At 39.7% G+C, this 18981-nt stretch overlaps 1 protein-coding gene across 2 annotated transcripts in view; it reads left to right on the top strand.

Moving 5' to 3' along the window:
- Window positions 1–18981, top strand: part of LOC115786361 (transmembrane protein 132C) — a 166002-nt gene that overhangs the window by 84836 nt on the left and 62185 nt on the right. For both annotated transcript variants that reach the window (XM_030738486.1, XM_030738485.1), the window contains one exon: window positions 7415–7610. In XM_030738486.1, coding sequence (XP_030594346.1) covers window positions 7415–7610 — 196 coding nt within the window. The remainder of the gene's footprint in view (window positions 1–7414; window positions 7611–18981) is intronic.

Here is an 18981-nt window from a genome sequence, read left to right as displayed (position 1 = left end):
GATTTTTGATTTTATACCTTTGTTGACACCACTCTGTGATTCTAAGTATCACTTAAATTTTCTTATTCTATATAGGATTGATCCAGTATTATAGTTTATATATACATATAAAAACAAAGCTAACAGCAAGCAAACAGGTGCTGAAGAAAGAGGCATAAACAGAATCAGTGAAGCTGCAAACAGAATTTGTATTTCAGTTGACCCATTCTGGAAGCTAAATTGCTTAATTGAAAGCTAAATAGATAAACAGAGGGGGAAAAAATTGTCAATCATCTCCCCTAATCAGCTCTGAGACCCCAGAGGTGCCAAACAAGTTACACACTAGTGTGAGTCCAGCAAGTGCATCTCACCAGACACTCGCTGCTGCCAAAGAGCATCTTCATATCTAAGCTAGGCCAGTCTGTCTTACTGTGTATCAAACTACTGTATCATATAACTACCTATGCAGATTATTAATTATTAGTTCTTTGAAGTGGTTAAAGAGTTGTTTTGAAAAGTATTGTGGTTATTTCTGTTTTGTATTATGAACACTTTTCCATATAACTATACTTAATTGGTTTCAGACAAAATAGAAAACATGGTTAATGTGCCCCAGTGCGTTAACGAGCCATTACTGATTATGAGAACTGAGAATTACTAAATACAACAAAATAACAGGTAGATGACTGAATTAATAAAATTATATTCTGTAACTCAACAGAAGTTTCTATTGTTTGAAATCCAAGCCAAACTAATTAGATGAATATTACGATGGAGCTTAATGAGAACTGTTGATGAGTTGACTTAAAATTAAGTCTTATGCAAATTAATCAACAGCTTTATTTAACCAAAAAGTAGTGAAATTATATATTATATGTAATAATATAACTTTTCAAGGGTGTTACATCAAAGGACTGACAGTAAATGTCAGATAAACAGACCTGCAGTTATTTGTATACATAGCTACAACAGGAATATACAGTATACAGGTGATATACAGGTGAGTGTCTATACATATATAACAATATATATGTATAGACACTCACCAGCTTTGTTACATACAGCCAGTCTCGTGACATTCAGGCATGAAGACATGGCCAAGACAACCCGATGAAGTTAAAACTGTCTTCCTCATTCTGAGCATCAGAATGGGTTTCACTGCTTAGCCCCCCCCCCCCGCGACCCAGCCCCAGATGAGCAGAAGAAAATGGAGGGATGGATATTATTATTATTTTCACAATTACAATTAATCTGCATATTATGTATAACAAAAGTCTAAACTTCCTTTTAATACAACTTGCAGCTTTTATCCCAAATTCATTCCACATTATTATGTAACAATTTATTTACCATCTTTTGATTCTGGTATGACTCGGTTTACACCAGATTCCCCTTCTGACACAACCTCAAAAAGGTTTGTGCCTCCAAAAGTCATTCACTTCTTAGGCAAATGTGTAAACTCCTACACTATGGAGCCACTATAAAATACACATAGAACCAGCAGGCCCAGAGATGTAATCTCTCCAGTGTGTCCTGGGTCTTCCCTGGTGCCCAAAATACCCAAAACACTTCACTGAGGAGGCACCCAGGAGGCATCCTCGTCAGATGCAAAAATCACCTCAACTGGCAACTTTCAATATGGAGGAGTGGTGATTGTACTCTGAACCCCTCCTGAATGACCAAGCTCCTCACCCTATCTCTGAGCCTTATTTCTGCTTCTTGCGTCTGTGATCTTATTCTTTCAATCCTCACCCAGAGCTTGTGACCACAGGGTAGGAATGTGGATCAGTGAATAAATTACCAGATTTCCTTTTACACTCCAATCAGCTTCACCACAGCAGACCGGAACAGCATCTGCATCACTGCCAAAGACCCCACCAATCTGTCTGTCAATCTCCTCGTCCACTCTCCCCTCACTCACAAACTAACACCAAAATACTTAAACTCCTCCACTTGGAGCAGCAGCTCCTTCCAAACACGGAGTGGGGCTGAGAACCACGGCCTCAAACTTGGAGGTGCTAATTCTCATTCCCACTGCTGCAAACAGCCCCAGTCCAAACTGGAGATCATGGTTCAGTGAAGCCAACTGAACAATATCATCAGTGAAAAAAAAGGAGAAGAGATCCACCAAACCCTGCACCCTCCACCCACAGGCTACGCCTAGAAAATCTGTCCATAAATATTATGAACAGAATCAGTGATAAACTGCACCCACCAGGAGGAGTCTGATCTGTTGTTAGAAATGTGAACCAGCTCACTACGGTTGTACAGGGACTGGAAACAACTAAAAACAACTAAAGCTCAACACACACTACAGGCAGTTAAAGCGCACAATTTGCCTCATGTTTTGCTCAGAACATGCAAAGCATGAGGCAATGCCTCGTTGCTACCTTCCTGCCTGTCTTGGTTTCAGGACCGTCTTCTTTTTCCAAGTAGATTTTTCAGCCAAATGTTGGACAGTCGCATTAGCAGATGGAGTTTCCAACACTCCGAGGAGGGTCATTGCTGCTCAGACTGGGGCTTGCAGTGTAGCAGTATCAGCTCTCCTTTTCCTGTGTGGCATGACCACGGCATCTGTCTGTCTCAGGTACATCCATTTCCAACATTCTGATAACTTCTAGTCTGGGAAGTTCCCCATTAAGATGATGAATGCATTACTGGCATCTGAGTTTCTCATCATTAAAATGACTGACAGAGTACTTCTAACCCACTTGATACTGTGTGATACTTTAGGGGCCATGGCCAACAATAACTGAATAAATAGTTCCGTTTATTAAAACTGAATAGGCGGGATTTGGTGCTTTTGACTGGATTCCCCTGGGACAGATTTGTATTTTTAAAAAGCACCGATGTGGCAGCATTAGGAACAAATTGACAGTCATAAAAAATTGTAATGCTAAAAAAAAAAACAACCCTATGAGACATGACAGAACCTCTGGGGTCTGCACAGACCCTAGCTGGTAGGATGAGTGTCAAGACCAGCTTGTGTAAAGTCGACACATAATTACGTGTCTTTTAAATTCTGTCCTTCACAGAAGCGCAGGTTCACCAAAGTCAAGCACTCTGAAACCTGTGTGTGACCCTGGCTGTGAGGCAGTGTGTCATCAAGGTCAGATGACACATTTTGACCCATTCAGATTGACACTATAACCTTGCACCATTGTATCAGTAACAGGAATGACATCTGAAGGTCAGCATTGCCTGCAGCAAAGTGTGAAGTGTGAACTTCTGCAGGGGTTTTGTTTGGTTAGTTTCGAGTGTTGGAGAACAATGTACTGGTGCGTGTATGTGTGAAAGTGTCTGCGTATGCGTATGCACTAGAGGACAGTGTTATATTGTTTTGGAGCCTTGCGGTTGGGACGGAGCTAACACCTGAATGAACCTGTCACTGCAGACACATTGCTTTTTCAGCTCCAGCGATTACACTGCACCCAAAACACACTGAACAATTTTTGGGTGGTTCTTTGTGCATGTGTGTATGCGTAAGTGTGTGTGTGTATGTGAGACAGAGAGAGGAGTGTGTTACTTGTGCACTGCCTGTGTGCAAGTGTCTGTGAGTGTGAGAGAGACAGGAACAGATAGCAAGAGTGACAGAGCGTCGTGTCTCGGAGTGTACGTGTCTAAACCACTGCTGTGTTTTGGGTTTCTCCCTGGAAAATATGAAATAGGGCTACTACTGTGTCCTTTGGGGTTGAATAATGAGTCATATTGAGGGATACACACATGAACAGGCACACATAGGTGGTTTTCAAAAGTGGTGGCATTCAAAAATACATTAATTAAAAATTAATTCAAGTGAAAAACAAAAGTTAACAAAATTTTGCTTATTTACTGCAATCTCAGTGCTACTGTGTAACAAGTTCAAACTACTGTAAAACACTGTATTTTGCAAAGTATTACTACAGCATTTTTTTATATACTGAGAACACTAATGGAACCTGATTTGGGAGGATATTTCAAATCCAGAGATATTGATATCATTACCTCATGCCACATTTATGTCACACTGGAGGTACAGTAATAACCAGACTTTCACATCAGCATCCATCTCATCATCCATCCATCAGGCCATTTTCTTAACTGCTTATCCAATTCAGGGTCATAGGGATCAGCTGTCATAAGGTGAGAGGCGGGGTACACTCGGGACAGGTCAGCAGTGCACTGCATAAATCCAGTCATAATTCCGACTTACATGTCATCAACATCAAAGTCATAACTCTAACTGGAAAATTGTTTTTGCTGCATATCTGACCTTTTTAACTCTCATACAGTCTAGTACTCTGCAGTCGGTACAGCTGTCCTGTAAACAGGTCAATAAATTAGGCTGCCTCTCTTTGTCTGATGGGCAGCACCAAAATAGTAGCTAGAAAGGCATATAACACTGTGCAAAAGTCTTAAGCCACCCTCATTTCTTTACATTTTGCTAGGAAAATGGGATATTTGTGCAGACATAAGTGGAAATACAGTATATAAGGCTAAAACTGAGTCTGTTCAATACTAACAAGCCAATATTTTGTACCACCTTCTTCAACACAGCCTGAACTCTCTTAGAAAAGTTTTCTTGGGATTTCTTTAAGCAGTCTTCAGGAATAGTTCTGCAGGCTTCTTGAAAGACACCCAAAGCACTTCTTTAGATGTTAGCTGCCTTTTCTTACATTCACTGTTAAGATGATCCCACACTGCTTCAGGCATGTTCATATCCCTGCTCTGGGAAGACCATTCCATGACTGACAGTGTTCCATTGTGTATTCTTCTATCCAGGAATGGTTTTAGTGCATTGGTAGTGTGTTTGGGATCATTGTCATGCTGAAAAATGAAGCCATTGTCAGACATTTTTCCAGATGGTACTGCATGGTGAACTAAAATCTATCTGCATTCATAATTCCAGTAATTTTGATAAGATGTCCAACACCACTGGCTGAAATGCAGCTCCCAATCATGACTGGGCCTCCAGAGTGTTTTACAAATGTCTGCAGAAACTCACTCACAGACTAACGATTTGAACCAAAACGTTCAAATGTGGATTCATCACTCCATAAGATCTGTTGCCACTGATTTTTCCAGCTCAGTTCTTGCGCAGGTTGGCACACCTCAGCCTTTTTCTCCATTTCCCTTCCTTAAAAATGGCTTTGCAACAGCCATGCTTCAATTTAAAATTTCTCTCATGAGGCTTCAGCGAACAGTCGATGGATCAACTGAAGGGCTGGACGCAGCACTCGAGTCCTGTGTGTGGCCTAGTGCTGGACTGAAATTTAGTGAAAAAGCAGCCAGTGTCCAAAAAAAAAAAAAAAAAACCCTTCAGAAAGCCTGAACACCACTTTCTACTATTACAGGAAAGTCTCCTTAAAAGCAAAAAATGACATAAATGTCATGGCTTACAAATGGTTTGCCATGCATGGTAAGTTAAAAGTCGGTCGAGTAATACGTTTTTTTTTGTTTCTAGACTACGATTATATAGTTCACAATATAACAACTTTACTGCACAGAGTCAGTGCTAAGAAAAGGAGCCATTTTAGCTGTAATATGATGGTAGATTTAAGAGACAGAGTAAGGCAGACACATGTGTAGAGATAGATGAAACAAAACCAGACAGGATGTGGAGGAGGTCAAGGGGAGCTGACACCCATCAGTTTTCTCTCCGTCATCTATCAGTGTAACACATCTCTTTACCCGTCTCCCTAGACACAGTGACATAGGCCCTCAGCAATTGGCTTTGCCACGACCTTTAACCCATAGGAATCCCTGTGTATGTAAAATTAATTTACAGCTGCTTACATTCTATCTTTGTGATTCACGTCCCACCAGCCCCTGAGCACATGTAAGTGTGCGTTTGTGTTTGTGTGTTTGGTGAGGTTGGGTGTTAATAAGGATAAGAAACGGAGAATCCTTAAAACTGAATTGGACACACAGCCACACAGAGATTTTTTCAGTCACTAAACTGTAGATGAAATTTCAATTATCATCCTGTGAAATGTTTGGCTGCGGTGCGTGTTGAACGTTATCTCCAAAACGCAACCCAGGACACCTTTTGTGTTCTACTTTCTACGAACTGCAAGTGGGTATCTGTGACTGTTATCTTGACGCAGAAATTTACATGCACATTTCAGATAGCGTTTCTATTTAACGCCTGCTGTGTTTCTTTTGCTCTGTGTGCGCCAGCTTAAAGTGGCGAAAACACAGCATTTTATAACACTCTGCAGACATTTCATTTTGCTCTGGATTTTTTTTTCCGTCAGTCATTCATTTATCCCGAATCGGACCACAGTGTTCACGACTGGCATTGACTTTCAGGCACCGCACTCTAACTATGTCATAGCTGACTGAAGTCGAGAAGAAGATGCAAAGAATTTGTGTGGTGACAAATGATAGAATGGTCTGTAATTCGCAGCAGCAGTGGGTAGAATCAGGATGTCTGACAGGCAGGGAAGCAAAGCAGGTAATGACAGTCTGAAAAGTTATAAGGGCATGATGTGCTGCAGGAATCCCAGTTGTCAAAATGACAGACACATTTCTGTGGATACAAATGAGGACATGAATCGAGAGGTATGTGAGGAGAAGATTGCAGTAGTTTTCCAGGTAGAAAGTTTGAAGTGAATCACTTATTGACACATGACATACCAAAAACAAGAGTTCATTAATGGTTAGGTTTTTCAGATAAGCTTTTCATGTCAGTTTGGTCTCATCTCAGTGAGAAGTTTAACACTGCTGTCTCAGATGCCTAATGCTTTGCCCCATTATGAGTATGGGGCCCTGTGGCGTTGGTGCACCGACATACCAGCTACGGCAATATCAGCCACCAGGAGCCGGCGTATCTCTATTAGAGACCCACAAATCTGCATTAGTAGGTTGAAGAGGTGCTAGCGGCAGATACTGGGAGTTTATTTGCTAATGTGTTTAATTACTGGTTAAGTTTAGGTACTGCAAACTACTAAGTTAGTTTTAGAAGAGGAACGTTTGGGTTAAAATGTACCCATTCACAACAATAACCGTGCTGATTGGCAGATAATGGTTTAGCAGATACGGACCCCCCCCCCCCCCCCCCCCCCCCCCCCCCCCCCCCCTTTAGCTCTGGGCCACAGAAACCAAAGGACACCTTGTGTTGTTTGCAAATGAGCCACGCCAGCAGCTTTGATAAACAACACTAAGTGACGTTCTGGGGATGAGAAAAAGCTCGTCAAGGCACATATCCAAAGGGTGTACATTAAATATGCAGTTTTACCTTAAACACCAGGATCTGGAGCCAACTTGTAAGACCTAATACCTACTTAGCTAAGAGGTGTTTCCCATAATAAGGTTCTGGTCTATGGTGATGCCCAGTTTCTGATAATGATGTTGCTTTATGTTAAACATTGTTTTTCTTTCCACAGAGCGTCCTAAAAAGACAGCAGGCATCTCTAACATATCTAACACCTCCAACTGCTGTCTGTCTTTGTAGATTGGAAAGTCCTTCCTATGAGGTGATGCAGCTCGACTTTGAGGTGGACAATGTGATTAACCTGGTGCCAACTCAGACTCTACACTGGAGCGTTGAGTACCCAGCTGGCACACAGACAACTTCCAGGCAAACAGAGAAAGTCTCACACCTCTACATCAGCAGTGCCGACATACAGGGCATCGTACCACTGGCTGAGGTAAGGGATGATTTGATAGATGAGTGCAGATACAAATATCTGTGAGCATACATATTGACATGCCCAGCAGCACGCGCTTCTTATGCTGGAATAGACTTAATTTTTCCCTCCATTTCCCTCCTCCTTCTAACCTTCTTGCTGACACCCCCCCAGCCACCTCCTTCCTCCAGGGTGATCAAAGCTGTAAAGGTCAACTTGTTTACCCCCTCCTGTCGCTACAAGCCTCCCGGTCACACATGCAAGCACACACACACACACACACACACACACACACACACACACACACACACACATGAGTGGACACAGACACACACACACACACAGCAGGATTTTCCCTCACAGGTTTCAGAATAATAAGCAGCCTCATACACAGTCTTGCAGATTGACACCACATTTGCAATCGCAATTATCTCCCCAAATTCAGACACCTCTACTTTCACTTCCTTATTGTATGTATGCTGTACTGACAGCTGTCCTTGCTGGTGACGATCAAAGGCATTACAGACGGCTCTTCATATAGACCTAAAAACACTCATGTTCATAGACTTAAGTATAACTTCAAGAAGCACCAAAATTACCAAAAATCTTTAGAGTAAAACCAAGAGAATAAAATGTTTTTATCATATACTTGGAAATGAGAGGAAATATTGCTGATAACATCTCAGCGATGCAAATTAGCTGTGATGGCCAGCAGGCCATACTTGACAGCAAATGTGAAAGATCGCAGTGAATGTTACATAAATAAGATTAAATCCTCGCTGGGGTCCAGTGAAAAATGGGAAAGCACTCATTTAAATGCTGTTAAATAATGTGACACGTTTCATTCACATGCAATTGTTTCTTTTAGCTCTATTTTTTGTTTCGCTTGGATTACTTCTTTAAGCCTTTTCAACCATAGATTTATTGCTATAAAAAAAAAAAAAACCCAGAGTGTATGAAGCTTAAATATCTGTTAGGTGAATTAAAATAAGTGTTACCTTTAGTAAAATGATCATTGTCTGTTTAGTACTGTATATTTTGATGTATACAGAGACAGAGAGAAAAAAAACTCATAAAGTTAAATTTAAAACTGTCTGCCTGCAACATTTCTATTAAGACAAAATATCCCCATTACAACATACACTGAAAAGCCCAAACAGCTCTGGCTAAAGCAACCAAGGACCCTTAGGCTAAAAAGCGAGGCGGGGAATGCTTTTCAAAATGCTCCTAGTTCCATTACCACTGAGGTAGAGCTAATCTGCCCTGATAGCCCTCCTTCAAACAGCAAAGCCCCAGTGACAAAACCCAATTTTGTTCAGGTCTCTGCACCCCCTGTCTTTTTCGCACACTGCAAAAAGCAAGCTCGAAACCATCATTTCCAATAGCAGGGCTGTTGGGATTTGGCTTCGCTCAGTGTGGATGGAACTTCAGGATGGGCTACGGCTCCTGACACTCTACACTTTATAACATACCTAGAGACTGGTTATTACTGTTATTATTAGAGTGAAACGTGTAATGGGCTTTAGCTTTTATTACAATAAGAGAGATGATGCACACCAGTCGTTATTTCTACAAATTCCTGCTCATAAGAACAGGCTTTTTTTTTCATTTATTGTAGATTTTATATATTAGTACGTGCTCATGTTATAGTTTTGTTTTGTCTATCTGTGCTATTGGCAAAATGATTAACGTAATCACACTAATAAAAGTTGGAAAATACATTTTTATATGTTAAAAATGTTCAAAGATGGTCACTAGGGCAACATAATTGTCATATACATAATTCAACTTTTGTGGATATAAATTAGACGATGTGATCAAAAATTTATATAATGCTTTTATAAGGTGTTATAGGTGCATAAATGCTAAAAACTGGTCATTTTTGTTGATTGCTACATGGTTGCAAGGCAACATAATGATGTCATAATATCTGATATAGATAGAGGTGTACCCGTGTGCCAAGTTTAGTTGCTCAGTTCGTGATCATGTTGCATATCATAGTGATCAAAAATCTGTTATTAAGATTATTAAAGTGTCATGCAATTACAGACCCTCATAACATTTTTTAATGTTCCTTAGTGTAAATTACATCTAAAAAAATATTTTTGTATTTACTCGAATAGGTTTTAACTCAGAATCAGAATCAGAATCAGAATCAGAAGGTTTTTATTGCCATATGGGTGAACAGGTTCACAGCATTAGGAAATTGCTGCAGTACTTCGTGCTTACAGAAAAAAACAAATAAGTATAAAAACTATAAGACAATATACAAGTATATTGTCAATATACAAGTATATACAAGTATATCGCAGCTGAACTACATGTTCAGCTGCGAGTAAGTCCATTGTCATTCTGAGTATAGCAACTATACTGTATACGATATAAGACAGGAAACATTTTTACCAATTTTATGCATTCCAGAAAGCATTCATTTCTGCTACTAAACAGAATTCATGGTTGAGCTGAAACTTGGCAGCTACATTTAAAAAAAACCCCAAAACAACCAAACAAATAAAAGAAATCCTTAGAATTTTTTACCTGATGGAAAAGTAATACAGTTGTTCAGTTATTGTAATTAGAAGTTATCACCGTAATTAAATCATTAAAAGTGATTATAATTAACTGAAGCGGTTCTCTAATTACCTCCGGCATTAAACAGAGATATATATAAAAAATACATCTGCTGTCTCACCGTTCTGTCACTCCTAACTCCTCACACACACACAAAGAAATAAAAGCACACATCTTTGTATCTACACATGGACACAGACGTATTTTCTTTCTCTCCCCCTCGCTCTCTTTTGCCCCTCTCCTTAGGTAAAAGCATCAAAATGGCTGCTATTACGAACCATTTGGGCCTCCAAATTTGTTTACCAGAACTCCTGACCAGGTGTTGATTGCTGGTTGGTTATTTAAGGTGACTTTCACTGAGAGGGATCTTTGTGATAGATTACCAAGATGAAAGCTCCAACTTTTCTGGGTTTTCTTGAAGAGAAGAAATGATGAAAGAATAAAATTATGAGCTGGTTGTGAATCTTCAAAAAAGAGCTAGATGAAAATGCTTTCACACCATCATCCATCCTTCTTTTTAAACAATTCCACCTCTGGGAAATATGGAATCCTTGACACGGCTGTTTAAACAGCCTAAAAGCTAAATATGGCATAAAATTTCATCAGGAGCACTCTGCGGTAGCCGTAAAGCATAATTTCCTAGTCATCTGTTTAGTTGATTCAACTCCACCTCAGCCATCATCTGCCAGCTCCCAAATCAAAAGTCTGCTCATCAACAGGTCCGATGTGGTGGTGTAGCGGGTTCTTTTTTACAAGGCAGCAATGAAAAACAGAGCCCTGCCTGTCATTACCGAGCCCTCGCTGACATTTTCCTCCTAATTCCAGATATCCATTACAGTTCTGGTCTGTTGCCTGAGCTGGAAAGAAAGAGGTCCTCTTCAGGAAACGATGGATTATTAGGAGTAATTTATCTCCTGTAGGGGTGGGAAAAAATTGGTTTCATCTTTTAGAGAGAAAAGGAGAGGTGAGTGGAGGAGAAACAGCTGTTAGGGAAAGAGTGGAGACAAAAGAGAGTCATAGAGATGGAGAAATAGAGGCAGAATGGCAGAAATTAGCACCGAAAATTGGGATTTAATTCAAGACTTGTCTAGCCAGAGATTGGTATTGATTTCCACCAACAGTTAGATAAGATTTTCAAGAACAGAGATTAATGTTAACTAAGTCATTTACAATACCTTTTAACTCAATGCTAAAAAAACAAACAAACAAACTGGGGAACAAATCCAATCCCCGTCACTTCCTTCTCAAACAAACTGTCCGTCATAACATTCACAGAGCATTTGCTGAATAGCAGCAAAGGGGAGTCTGAATTCTTCGCCTAAGGAGAACAGCGGGGTGGAGCAGAAGAACTACATAGAACCCTGAAAACTCTGAATAGTGAATATGTGAATTCCCTATTTTGAAAACTGGGTTGTCATACTTGAATGGACCCACAGTGACGGCCAATAACTCAACAGCAGTCTGCCTGTGCCTGCCTTTCAAATATTGTGGCTTAGTCAGATACTTTACCTTTATTTACACCAGACAAGCCTCTCAAATTGGATTGTGAACATTCTGTGGAAGAACATGGGCAATAAACCTGTTAAAGCTTAGATTATGCTGCGGTAACACACACAGCATTCACGTTTTGAGTGAGTCAATACGCCACCTATTGCCTCATACAGTTAACAGTTTTGTGTTAAATGCATTTGTTTTGCCCCACTTTATTACTGGGCAGAGAACAGAATTTGAATTTCAGACGGTATTCTGTGTGGCAAGAATCACAGACGATGTCTCTGTGTGATGACATAGATTATAAGAAAAACAGTTTCATATGCTGAGAGGCTACAATGCATCGGATGCATAACTTGCTCACTTGTAAGGGGTATAAATTATAAGATGGAGTTAAAGATTTCAGTTATGAAAAGTCCAAATGAAATACAGCATCAGTACCTTCTGCTTTATAGAGTATAAGTCAGTCTAAGTCTTAGTTTCTGCACTTGTTTTCCTGAGGCTCAGAGAGGAAATACCTCTGAAACACCTCCCAAAGTTGGATAGCACATTGTTATTATTCCCATCACGACGTGCCGGTGAAGGTGAAGGAAGGATATCAAGTCAGGTGGAGGATTTGAAACAGAGAAGAAAGCAAAGCCGTTGCTGAAATGCTAACATGCACACAGTAGCACTGCTTCCACTGCTAAGAACATATGAGGTTCAGCATGTTCATGTCCATATAAACTGTATGGACCAAAGTAGTGGACCGTCTACACATTACACCTACGGGAGCTGCTCAGTCATGGAAACCTATGCCGTGAAGCTCCCAGCATACAGTTGTTGTACAGATGATGATGGACTCTGCAGTTACTGAGTCAGAGAGCACTGGTAACTTTACACAGCTCAGCGTTCGGTGACCCGAGTCTGTAACCTTACATGATCTGCTGCTTTCTGTGGCTCCTAAACTCTTCTACTTTACTTTACAGTTGATCATAGAAAATCTTGGAGGGAAGAAACTGCAGTGGTGTCCTGTTACAGTACCATGCTCAAACTGACTGAGCTCTTTAGAAAAACATTGCACATTAAAAATAAGGTGTTTTTAAGGTGATGGTCATGTGTCTAGTAAGTAATTGGTCACAAACAAGAAGTGCAGGCATATAACCTCTGAACCAATGGTGGCAGTACTAGAAACCTCAGAGGCTACTAATGGTGATTGTAATTCATCTTAATAATACAAACACCCAAACCAAATATCATGGAAATAGCTTTAATAGCTTTCAATATTTCTCTCAAAACCACACAAAAATGTCACTAACAGGATTAACTGTCTCATCACCATGAATGTCTGCACCATAGTGTTTGGACTGCCCAAGTTTCCTTATCAATGACAGCATCACAGTGTGCGTTTTGTGAGTGAAGTACTGAGAAAATATAGAAGCAAACAGAGAAAGATGGACAAAAAAAAAAGCCTGTTATGTTATGTTGGCTAGAAGAAAACAAAATAAGGGGGAATGTCAGAATGGACCTACTACACCTTCCTGTAGATTTTTTATAAGCTAAAAATAACTGAACAGTAATAATGTTTTATGCTCTCTCCAGGTGTCATTCTACACCTCAGCAGTGTGGTGTACAATAAGAGAGGGAAAGAAATTTGTACATACATCTGCTATGTACATATGTTTATTGCTTTATTGTGTGTAGCAAAGGGTAATGAATAAAAGGTTTTCTTGTTCCCTTTGCCCGTCTTCTTTTGGGATTAACTAGTTTAAATTTCATCCACCCTTCTTTGTCCCTCTTTTTTCTCCTCCACCTCACCTCTTCCTCTTTTTATTCCCATCCTACCTTCTGCTTCTCCGTGTCCCCCATCTTCCCTTCATTCCTACCCTCTTTCTATTTCTCCACTGAGTTTCACCTCTCTCTGAGGCTTTGCTATGTAATTAATTCTTAATTAGAACACTTGTTTATCTTTGTTGCTTAAAGATGCGTGCGTGTGTGTGTGTGTGTGTGTGTGTGTGTGTGTGTGTGTGTGTGTGTGCCTGTGTAGACCTCTTAGCAGAGCAGTTATGCTAAGTGGCTTCTTAATTTGCCTCCTCTTATTGGTTCTCTGTAAAAGGAAGTTAGTAAGTGGGAAGAAGAAACTGAAAAGTCAATAATCTTTTGCTGAAATCACACACACACCATCACCACGACATGGTTTACAAACTCATTTGTGTTTATTAACAGCTGCATTTTCTGGCCTATTTTCACTTGCAGGGCATCGTATGCTGAAAGACACAGAGCAATCAGTAAAATATCTAAACCTGTTTCCCCGGATTTCTCTGCTTTGTGTGGAAGTTTGTTTCCACCACTGAAAAAAATAAAATAAAATTGACACGTGTAACTCGAAATTTTCAATTGATAACTTGAAATTTCGAATTAGCTCCGCCAATCAGGAAGCTTCGTTAAGGACACCATTTCCCTGTTACCTGGACGCGGATGGTGCAAATGCATTCACTCTTAATGTAGGGTAGTGACTGACTGCCAGAAGTAAGTCAAAATTTTGTTAACTTTAAATCAAGTTTCGGATACCAAGAAAACTAAAATAGCTGTTATTCATTTATTTATTTAATCTAAGAAATAAGGATAGAAAAACAGGATGTTCCCATTCCTTTGAAATATATTCATTTACACTACTGAGCTTTAGAGTCATATTCTCACCAAAGTGAGACAGATTTACTCATTTTCACAAAATTATTTAAAAGGATTCAAATATGGTTACTTTAACTAATTAACCAAATTATTCTTGTTCTTCATATCTTGTGTTGCTGTTGCCCAGAATCTAGCAAAACTTCATGGCCAAACCACAACACACGCTAAAAAAACTTGTCTTCAGTCACAGTATTTGCTTGTTAGCAGCCTTCAAACTCCCAATTAATCAACACATATGACACATTTTAAGTGCGTGCGTGAATGCGTATGTATTTGGGTCACTGAGAACTTGCGTGTCCTGGGCTGCAGGTTCATTTCCATACCAAGCGGCTGCGGTTCAGTCCAATCAGTCAACAAGAAGAGGAGGAAGAGGGAGGGCATCGGGTGAAGCAAAATGTATGTGTGTGGATGGGTTTGGTGTGTTTAAAGACAGAAAAATAAGCAAGTTAGGAAATGACAAAAGCTATAAGGCTTGAGGAGGGCAATACTCTTACTTTCTAATGAAATGTAAAAAAAGAAAAAAGGCAGTAGATGCATGCAATGTCAATGAAATAAGCTTCATGCAGACACTTTTGCTCCAGGCAGTGTGTATTAAGACGAAGCATTTGCTCCTCCCTAAATTTTTTAGTTCACAAGACATTCACTTGATATAATGCAGCTACAAGAGAACCCTTTCCTCTTATTGTATACTTACTGTTGCAGAAAATGCTTTAAAGTCAGAAGAATTATATTTTAACAAAATGACTATGAAGGCTAAATTTCCAGCTTTTCTCAGACTTGCAAAAAAAGACGCAGGTGATAATGATACTGATATTTTTGGATACTGTTTCTATGTCTGTACTATGTAAGCAGTTGTTTGCACATGTAGCACTTCATTTCGCGTGAATACTCATTCGTGTCGTCTTTGTTCTGGTTAAGAACATGAAAGGGTTCACTAGTTTGAAGTAAGCTGCTGCTGGGCCAAACAGGAGTCGTTCAAGTTCAAAAGACGAAGCCGGGAAAGCAGCAAAAAAAAAAAAAAATTATAATTTCACTATAGTTTCATCAAGCACTCCCTTAAGACTTTTTGTATTTTTCATTCTTATAATGTATATCACACATCATCTTAAGAGAGAGGGAAAGGTGACATCATCCAGTATAGTCTGTGGATGGAATGAAAGCCTGGATGAAATCCGCTGAAATCTACAAGGGCTGTGATATAATAATGAGCCTACTCCTGCTGGAGCAGGGAGAGAAACCGCAGTAGACAAAAAGCTCTGCAGAGAAGATTTGATGATTTGACTTTTGCATTTTTTTTTTTCATGAACCAAATCAGAAGTTGAAGCAAAAACTTCCTTCATGCTCAGTTACATATAATCCCAGCTGTGAGCTGCTCGGCCTGACCACATTATCCTAACGGGCCACTGCAGCAGTTATACCAGAGCAGTATGGGATGGCGCCCTGCGCTCTAGTAGATGTGAGGACATCTGATGACTAGCTAATTATTAAGGTGATAACAAAATAGGACTTACCATGAAGGCAACTTCTCAAGAGAAAACAATAACAGTTACCTACTTAGGAACTATCACTGTATTTCTGCGGTTAGATGGGAATTTCCCTCACATGAAATTACCCCAGTTAGGTATAAGCACAAGTGATGGAAATGAGTAAGAAAAAGATGCAGTGATGGGGCTGCACAGAGAGAGGAAAAGAAGAAGGAAAGCTGGATCAAGGGGTGGGGAAGGTGAGAAGAGAAGGAATGGGAGGTTAAAGTGACGTAAACATGAAAGAATAGAAGAAAATAGGGGAGGGTCTGAGTAATTGAAAGAAGCAAAAAGAATAGACAGAGTGAAAAAGAAAGAGAGGCAGTCGGAGAGGAAATTACACACACTAATGGCAAAAGCTCGGACCAGAAGGAGTGAAAGTGAGAGTGTTATGGCGGGGAAAAGATGGAGAGAAAGAAGAGGGCTCAGTGGAGGTGCAGAGCACCATGTAAGAGTCCCTTGGAAGTTATGGGTAGTACAAGAGGAAGAGAAGAATGAGTGAGAGACACAGCGAAAGGGAGAGCGAGAGAGGAGATGAGAGCAGGGCAGTTCTAATGCAATTAGGGGTCTGGAAATTGAAAGTACAATTCTCCCTGGGATCTTTGCAAGAGTGGTGTGTGTGTGTGTGTGTGTGTGTGTGTGTGTGTGTGTGTGTGTGTGTGTGTGTGTGTGTGTGTGTGTGTGTGTGTTGGGGGGGTGAGAGTGGTTGAATGGGCTGTTAGCTTTCATATCTACCAAATGTCTTCATCCTTCCTCCCTCCTGCTCTCTCTCTCTCTTCATCTCTCCTTCTGACTCCTCAAAATCACTCTTTTATTTTACAGTCCCCTCCCTCCATTTAATTTCTTTCTTTCCCCATGCCCCTCTTCTTTCCTCCCTCCACTCTCCCACTCCCCGGCTCCAACCATCTATTTCTGTACCTCTCTCTTTTCCTCTCCGTCTCTCTCTCTCTCTCTGCTTTTTCATTTCATTAATTTGTGAAGAGGAAACGAAAATGTCAGCTGCTTTTTACATTTATAGTTTGTATCTCAGACATTAAGCTGATGCTCTCTCCATTACAACTTATCCTAAGTGCCAGAGTTGTGTAGCTTTAATTCTCAAGATCACAAAACTAAAAAAGAAACATAATAAATGCAGAAATAGAGTCAAAGCAGCTTATTAAATGTAGATAAAAAGGAGTATTATAAATGTCATGATATGAAAAAATGTTGAAATCTAATGTGTGATATTATAAATGTTATTTTTTATATTGATTAAGCCATTCTGGAATAAATACATATAAACTATACACTACATTGGCAGTTATATAGAAACAAATATAAAGGTTGGTTTAAAAACTCAATAATATTCAACAGTGAAAAAGAGGAAACAGGTTATATTTGAGGTTGATTTAATCATATTATCCTTCACAGTCACTGTTTTGGGAAAGGCATAAACACAAACACCAATGTCTCCTGCTAATTACCCCGTCTAATTACCTGTGTGCATAATTACTACTGGCAAATCTAAACACTGTCCCCACAAGAAGACTATTCGCCCCATTAGCACTTGAGTCCTGTGCATAGGTGAGTTTGAACCCACTTTGGAGGGAGCATTTTTCTAAGTGTTCGCCCATAGAGTCAACCTTTGCTTACCACGCTCGCAGTGGGACAGGAAGAAAGCAGTTTAGGTGTGAGCTAATTGCCCCAGAAACAGAATGATTGACTTTCAGATACTCTCACAGGCTTGTTAGTATCCAATTAGTAGATGCAATTAGTTGTCAGGTTGGTGAGACTGTCTGGCAGTGGCCACAGGGGTGAATAGGTTAAGATTCAGCTTGATTCATCGGAGACTGGCATCATAAAACAGGGAACACAGTAATGAGTTACCAGGTACCTTGAACTTAATTGTCATAGCAGATTATCATCTGATGCTAATGTTCAGGCAGGTCCAAAGATAATCTTTCATGTAACTGCTACGGTCTAAATAGTAAAAGAAAAAGATAAAATCATGCACAAAATACAACAATTATTGATGATAATAATTTACTGAATGAAGGAAAGCAAAAACACCAGTTATCACCAATGGACCTTCAGTTCACTCAACTTTTAGCAGGCTGTCAGCATGATCTGTGCGTCTCACACTATTTATCTGCTTATGAATCTAGTCCTCAAGCAGGTTTATTGTTTACAAAATCTAGAGTTGCTTAAATTGTTCGTATTTTCTCTTTTTGCAAAAAAAATTACGTTTACATAAACCCACATTTGTCCTGTAAAAAACTATAATAGTAACTTTAAAGCAGAGAGATGAACAGCTTCTATTCATGTTGTATATGTTACCGGTCCTCTTATGTTTATGCCTTTATGTTTTTTGTTGCTTGTCGGGAGAACAGAACTTCAATAACTCCTTTTTTTTTTAATCATCATTTACACAGCAGCTTCCAACAAACATTCCCACTTGGGAGCTACTTGATACAATCACAGCCTCATGCTGTTGTCCACCCACCAGCTGGGCACTTATTACCTTGAAGTTATCAATTGGACATGTTTCATCATGCAGTGTGTGGTTGCATTAGTCACACAAGAATCAGCAGCGCCTTCAAGAATGTTTTACCCACCAGTTATCCTACACATATTAATATGTAAACAGTGTTATAGCTGAGCGATAAATTTGTATCTATTAGAGTAGATTTGGAGTTCAGAAAAAAAACAAACAAAAAAAAGAAGCTGTGGAATACTTCCTCTTTTCACAGCATAGTCATCAACAACAACAACAAAAAAACCCACATTTATTTCATGGTCACATTTTATTTAGAGGGAGGACCTGGTAGCTGTATTTTTCATCAAATCCCCAAATGACTTAAGCACCGTGTCCAACAGTCACTTCCTGTCAGATGCCGCTTTAAGTGCAGTCATTTGTGCAGAAAACAAAATTATATATTGAAGTATATATTGAACTGCTAGTATGATGTTATTTCTAAATCTGATTTTACAAATTCAAAGTCTTTCAGACAAATTTGAAGCCATGTGTAGAAATCTTCATGTTACCCTTTGTATTATCTTATATTTCATACGTCTGCTGAGCGGGACAGTCTACAACCTCTGTCAATTCTACTGCAGATGCTGTTGCTATATTATTATTAAAGTCGTGAAATAACGCC

Source organism: Archocentrus centrarchus, chromosome 9 (assembly GCF_007364275.1).
Source record: "Archocentrus centrarchus isolate MPI-CPG fArcCen1 chromosome 9, fArcCen1, whole genome shotgun sequence".
Classification (NCBI taxonomy): Eukaryota; Metazoa; Chordata; class Actinopteri; order Cichliformes; family Cichlidae; genus Archocentrus; species Archocentrus centrarchus.
Note: the sequence above shows the minus strand (reverse complement) of the source record. Positions and strands in the feature narration are given on the sequence as shown.